This window comes from Podarcis erhardii (assembly GCF_964252035.2).
Source record: "Podarcis erhardii genome assembly, chromosome: 1".
Lineage (NCBI taxonomy): Eukaryota > Metazoa > Chordata > Lepidosauria > Squamata > Lacertidae > Podarcis > Podarcis erhardii.
This window is the reverse complement of record NC_138497.1, coordinates 1,850,772-1,856,771: the sequence shown is the minus strand read 5'-3', so window position 1 is coordinate 1,856,771 and position 6,000 is coordinate 1,850,772. Positions and strand designations below refer to the sequence as shown.

The following is a 6,000-nucleotide window of genomic DNA, read 5'->3' as shown; positions in this document are numbered from 1 at the left end:
TTCAACTTCCATCAGCCTCACCTAAGTAGATGGTCTCAGGCTCCCTGCTTTTAAGAAAGTTCATTTTTAGCTGTTACGTAGAAAGCACAAAGCTTTACTCTTAAAACTCTCCAGGGGAAGGGAGAGCAGAGCCTATCCGGTTTTGTAAGGACGTAGGAAGAAGAGCTCCAGCAACACCCTGTTCTTGAGATGGAGAAGGGCATTTTTTCAACAGATGCATAAATTCTACTCATTTCAGAATAACCCCTGTGGAAAGGCTGCATTTGCAGCTGCCTGGTTTCTCCAGAGGAAAATGGTGGCCTGAAACTCACTGAGTTCGGAAGTTTATTTACATATCTTACAACGAGGAGATGTAACAATAAAGTGCGTCTTTTAAGAAGGGGTGACCTTTGTGATTTGCAGTTGGTCACGAGATCTTCTCAGGCAGCATCTGAGTGTCAAAGGCGTAGTGCATGTAATGGTAGACCTTCTCTGCCTTCTGCTGGCTCATGTGGGTGCGGGCTGCCATCTCGCCTGGGGAACTGGAAAAGAGCAAAAAGAAAGGAAGGCTGAGCTCCATCGCAGGCCAACAGGCAGTTGCTGCAGCAAGCAGGAGAAACACTGTGTGCGTTTGGGCTGCAGGAGGCTTCTTACAATGTGCCTGAAGGGGAGGAGGAAGAGCCAAGTGACCAGCAGCCTGCTCAGGACAGAGCAGTGGATGGCTTTGGTTTCATACAACACCAAGTCGCATTGAGGAATTTGCTACCAAAGAATGTGGCAGGGGCTACTATCTGAGGTCAGAGTCCCTGAACAGATATCGGCCATCACAAGTTGAGGAGGGAGCATGCAGCCCGTCAGGTTTGGGAAACAGGACGAGGCCCTGCACAAGCCCTACCTGTTGGCTGCCTCCTTCACCGAGCCAAAGCAGTGGCACAAGGCCAGGGCCTCTGGGTAGCTGATGCAGGGAATGCTCAGGTAGAAGCGGAGGGCATCTTGCCTGTGCCCCTGCACCTCTGTGGGCACTTGGATGGCCGCGTTCTTCCGCTGCTCCAGCGAAGCCAGCTCCTTCAGCAAGTCAGCTGTCTCCTCTTGGCAGGAGCTGAAGAGCACCCGGATTCCTGCCTGGACGAAGGCCAACAGGAGGCTGTCGTAGTGCCGGCTTCTGTGGAACACTCTCCGTGCTTCTCCTGGAAGTTTACAGAACAAGAGTTTGGTGTCAGCATTTCTCCTGTGCTGCCAACCTGGGAGAGGCTTCCAGATTTCTCGCTATCAGTGGCCTTTCATTCCCTGATGCCTCCAGTGGCAAGAGATCAGCTTCAATGTGCTAAGCACAGAGATGTGGGGATGTTGTGGCGCTCTGGGTGTTCTTGGGCTCCCTCAACTTCACCCCTGATGTTGACCTGGGGCTGTGGGAAGTCCAGCAAAGCCTGGAGGGGGTGAGCACAGGCTCTCCATCCCGTCTCTAGCAGAAGGGCCAGTTGTGTTCTCAACTGCTGCAGGTTGTCAGCTGTTACAGAATTTCACAGCCCAGGGGGACAGAGGAAGACCCTTAAAATCAGGACCCATATTTCTGTTCTTTTTCGCCTGTAAAGAGAGTTGAGTGGAAACCGAGGAGGCAGACACAAGTTCCTGATCATTCCTACACTACCGAAAAAGGTGCAGTTCCTAGTTGCCTCTTCATTCTTCAAAGTGGAGTGAAGAACCTTATCATCTTTCAGTGCATGATCAGAAGCAGCCGGGATAGATTCTACTTGGTGGGACAACACCAGCTTCCCCAAAAGGTCCCATGTACACCATGTTACGTTTCTACCTCCTAAATGGCCATCTCTGTTCACCCATATCTGCAGTGCTGTAGCTGCTGCATTTTCTGTTTGACGCTAAACAGCACAACCAGCAGAGCTGGAAGCTGAAGTGCTTAATGCCCAAGGAGAAAGCCCACCAAAGCCAGGAGACCCACCTGCTTTGACTCTCTCCTCCACGATCACACAGATCCTGTCAAACTTGCTCTTCAGCGGCTGCACTCGCTGGACCACTCTGCTCCTGTGTGCCGGGTTCAGCAGCTCCGCCTGGCATCTCCTCTCCACGGCCAGCCGGCTGCTGACAACGTAATCGCAGCTGCCCAGTGAGCAAACGTGGACCTTGACTCCGTGAACAGCTTTCAGGGTGGAAATGACATCCGGCCCAGAGGAGATCTCACGGCTGTCAACCAGAACGCAGAGAGGCAGCGGCGGGTTCTTCCGGGAGCAGAGCGCCGCAGGGTGTCCCAAAGAGCTTTCTGGCTGAAAACACCACAGGAGAAATCATCCCATCATCCTCAAAGCAGCCAGAGCAAGAGAAAGCGCAGGCTGAGCTTTCGTTATCATCACCATTTCGTTATCATTACCAATGCACCCCAGAGCCTTGCAGGGCATCCCAGGTGACACAAGACCACAGCTCCTGCCTCCAAAGAGCTTCCAGACTCTTTTTGGAAGGTGTAGGTTTACTATTATTTCGGTTATGTATTTATTTATTTATACCCAGCCTTTTCCCCATAGCAGCTAAAAACAGGGAGGTGGGGAATGGAACATTCATTTAGGCAGAGGTTGGATGTTGACCATTTGTCAGGGATTCTTCAGCTGTGACTCCTGCATCACAGGGGTTGGACTGAATGACCCTTGGACTCTACACTTCTATGATTCTACCATCTGAGGGCCCCCTCCAGACATCCTTTTCATCGAGCATTAGATTTGTTCTCAGGAAGCTATTGGGGCAGTTACACACAATCCCGCTTTCAACAGTGCTTGCGCCTGTGAAGGTTTTGGGGGGCAGCCGTGCTGCTTCATTTGCAACCAGGCCACACCTTGTTACGTCCTGCAGAAATCCTGTACCTCAAAAGTTCCAGTGGTTTTTTTGTGTGTGTGTGTGTGGTTTTTGCTGCACTGCAGTGCACGAGTGTCCCTCCAGGTGGCGCTGAGGAAGCATCACAGAAAAGCTAAAGTGAAATGATGTGTGGGTGGCTCAGTATAAAGAGACCACTAAGGCACTATCAGAGCATCAATGACCTTTTTAGGGCCTGGAGAGGTCCTAAAAGAGACCACCGGGGGGGGGGGACAGGGAAAGATAAGTAAGGGCTGGTAGTTTGCCTGGCAGTCCAAATATCGCATAGGAAATGGCAGTATTTGACAAGTGGTAAAGGTAAAGGTACCCCTGACCATTAGGTCCAGTCGTGGCTGACTCTGGGGTTGCGGCGCTCATCTCGCTTTATTGGCTGAGGGAGCCGGCGTACAGCTTCTGGGTCATGTGGCCAGCATGACTAAGCTGCTTCTGGCGAACCAGAGCAGCGCACGGAAACACTATTTACCTTCCCGCCAGATCGGTACCTATTTATCTACTTGCACTTTGACGTGCTTTCGAGCTGCTAGGTGGGCAAGTGGTACAGAACCTGAATCCCACTTTTGTTTAGACATGCTTCCAGCCTCATAGTAGAACAACTGCACTCACACAGGAAGTCACCTGCAAATTATTCCAGCAGGACACCTTCTGGGGACGAGGAGGTGGTGCCCTCCCCACCAATCTTTCATTGACCTCAAGCCCTCTGTAGTCCTCTAGGCGCTCGATAAAACGTAAATGCCATTGCAAAAACAGCTCATGCACATTTATTCAATTTAGATACAGAAGGTCATTTGTGCAACCCCCAACATCTCTGGTCTGAAGGCCGTTAGGCAGAAACGCTATAAAAGGCCTCTGAGCATGACCAAGGGGAACCGGGGTGCTGCCAGCCAAAAGTGCACAGAACAATTGCCTGTTCCCAGTACTGAAATGAGGCTGCATTTTAATGTATTTTGCTCTTGTTGTTAAGTTGTATTTTAATCAATTGTTTTTATACTTGGTGTTAGCCGCCCTGAGCCCGGTCTTAGCTGGGGAGGGAGGGGTATGAATAAAATTTATTGTTATTATTTTATTATTACTACATTTTCACAGTGGAGGAGGCAACCAAGGGGGCGGGAGGACCTTTTGCTGAATAATAATAATAATAATTTATTATTTATACCCCGCCCATCTGGCTGGGCCTCCCCAGCCACTCTGGGCGGCTTCCATAGAAACCAAAAATACAGTAAAATATCACACGTTAAAAACTTCCCTGAACAGGGCTGCCTTAAGATGTCTTCTGAATGTCAGGTAGTTGTTGTGCCAGCCTCATGAAGGTTCTCAAGGAAAGCCTGAAGAAGCATCCCTGGCGTTGTGGGATATTTTGCCTCCTGGTGAGAGCTTTGACCAGATCACTTTCAGGGCTTTGGTTCTGTTATTCTAACCCTGGCCACAGATAAACCAGCAAAGGAAGGAACAGCTTAAACACAGCCCATACCTTTGACGTTGCCTGGAAGTCCAGTTCTTCCGACAAGGAAGATTTCAGTCCCACGAGCCCTTGGGTCCTGCTCTCTTGGGGCGGACGGATCTCAGCCTTTGGAGCAGATGTTCTGCAGTCCAGATGGTGGTCTAAAGCCAGCGATGAGGACGCATGCGAGCCCTGGTCCGCTTTCGTGACGGGAGGCGGTTCCCTTCTGACCCCTCCTTCATCTTCACTAGAGCTGCTGAGAATCTGGATCCGGGAGCGTTTCTTGAGCGGCGGGGGAGCAGCCCCTGCCTCTTTCAGCTTCCTCCTGCGTCGGGTGCAATACTGCTTTCTCCCGTGCCCAAAGCTCTCCTGCAGCAGGTTGAAGTCAACACAAACTTCCTCATCTTCACTGGAGCAGCTTTGGGAGTCCTCCACCTCCTCCACACAGAAACTGTCTGCCAAGTAGCTTTCGTCCTGCTCTGGAACCTGGAAGGAAATGATACCGCTGAGGAGAACCCACGCCACAATTTGCGTATCTCCAAGGCAGGGCCACAGAACGTCTTGAGCCTCACGTGGGCTGTAGCTGCAGGCCTGGCCAGCTCCAGCAGATGAAATGCAGGTGACCTTTCCAGTCAAGCCTGGAGGAGTTTTCAGCGCATGAGGCTGGCACAGTTTGTAATGACAAAATGACGTTGATGTGTCACTTTGCTCTCAGGTTCACAGGTATGTATGGAATATGGCAGAAATCCAGAAGGCAAATACCTTAATTTGCAGGAGCCAGTTTATTTTGGCACATCTACCCCACCCTTTCTATTGAAAAATACAGTAAGAACCTGGGATAAAGTGGCGTTGATATGCTGAGGAACCAAGCTCTTTCATTTTAACACCTGAGCCAGGTTTTCCCAGGCCCCTGCACACTGCAAGAACACTCCCCCACCCCAGTTCCTGGACTGTTCACATCTCTCCCTGAGCTGCTGCCTGGACTCACGTCACAGGCTGAAGAAGTGTTAGAAAGCAGTAGTTCTGTGCCTGGAGGCTTCCTGGGTTTAGGGAGAAAGTCAATGTGTTCTAGATGCGCTTGCACTCCCCTGAAGGATCTGTTTTTTGGTTTGGGGTGGAGGATCCAGTCCTGTCCCTGGACTCCCAAGCATTCTCAGTGACACCAAGGGAGTTCCCTCTCCCAGCTGATTCTGGCACATGAACTGTGGCTTCACCGAGAGAGAGGCAGGCTGGCCAAGGGCAGCCATGCTCTGGGGACCTTTTGGCATGTGGGGCTGCCCTGGAAGCTGCAGCTGGTATTGGCTTTTAATAGTGGCAAGATTTGTTCACAGCAACTTGGCCCAGTTAAAGGACCTTCACTGGCTAACAGTGTTTCTCCCAGCCCAATTCATGGTGGCATTACTGTCCTTTGAGGCCAAACTTGTTTGACTCCCCAGTGCCGAAAGGAAGGCCAAGTTCCCTATCAAGCTACCTATATGATAAGGTCATTCTGCTCGTGGCTATGAGGGAGGGGGAACTTCTCAAGGTCAGCATCCCAACTAGGGACCACATTCCCCAGAGAAGTCTGCCTGACACAGACTTTTTCCAGATCATTCAGGTGGAATCGGAATCCTGCTTTTAGGTTGTCGCCTCCCCCACAATCATGCTGCCTTTTCTTTCTTGTGCCTTACAATAGCTCTGATTTGCAATATTTGTATTTTGCATTG

General features: G+C 50.8%; 1 protein-coding gene across 2 annotated transcripts in view; it reads right to left on the bottom strand.

Annotated features, from left to right (window-relative positions):
• Window positions 1–311: 311 nt before the first annotated feature.
• Window positions 312–6,000, bottom strand: part of FANCM (FA complementation group M) — a 48,016-nt gene continuing 42,327 nt past the window's right edge. The window contains exons 20-23 of one of the 2 annotated variants that reach the window (XM_081875736.1): window positions 4,325–4,780; window positions 1,937–2,258; window positions 875–1,166; window positions 312–521 (exon numbers count right to left, since the gene is read on the bottom strand). In XM_081875736.1, the coding sequence (XP_081731862.1) occupies window positions 407–521; window positions 875–1,166; window positions 1,937–2,258; window positions 4,325–4,780 (1,185 nt within the window). In that variant the 3' untranslated portion in view covers window positions 312–406. Of the gene's footprint in view, window positions 522–874; window positions 1,167–1,936; window positions 2,259–4,324; window positions 4,781–6,000 lie in introns of those variants that run through there. The other variant, XM_081875737.1, reaches the window with a different exon arrangement.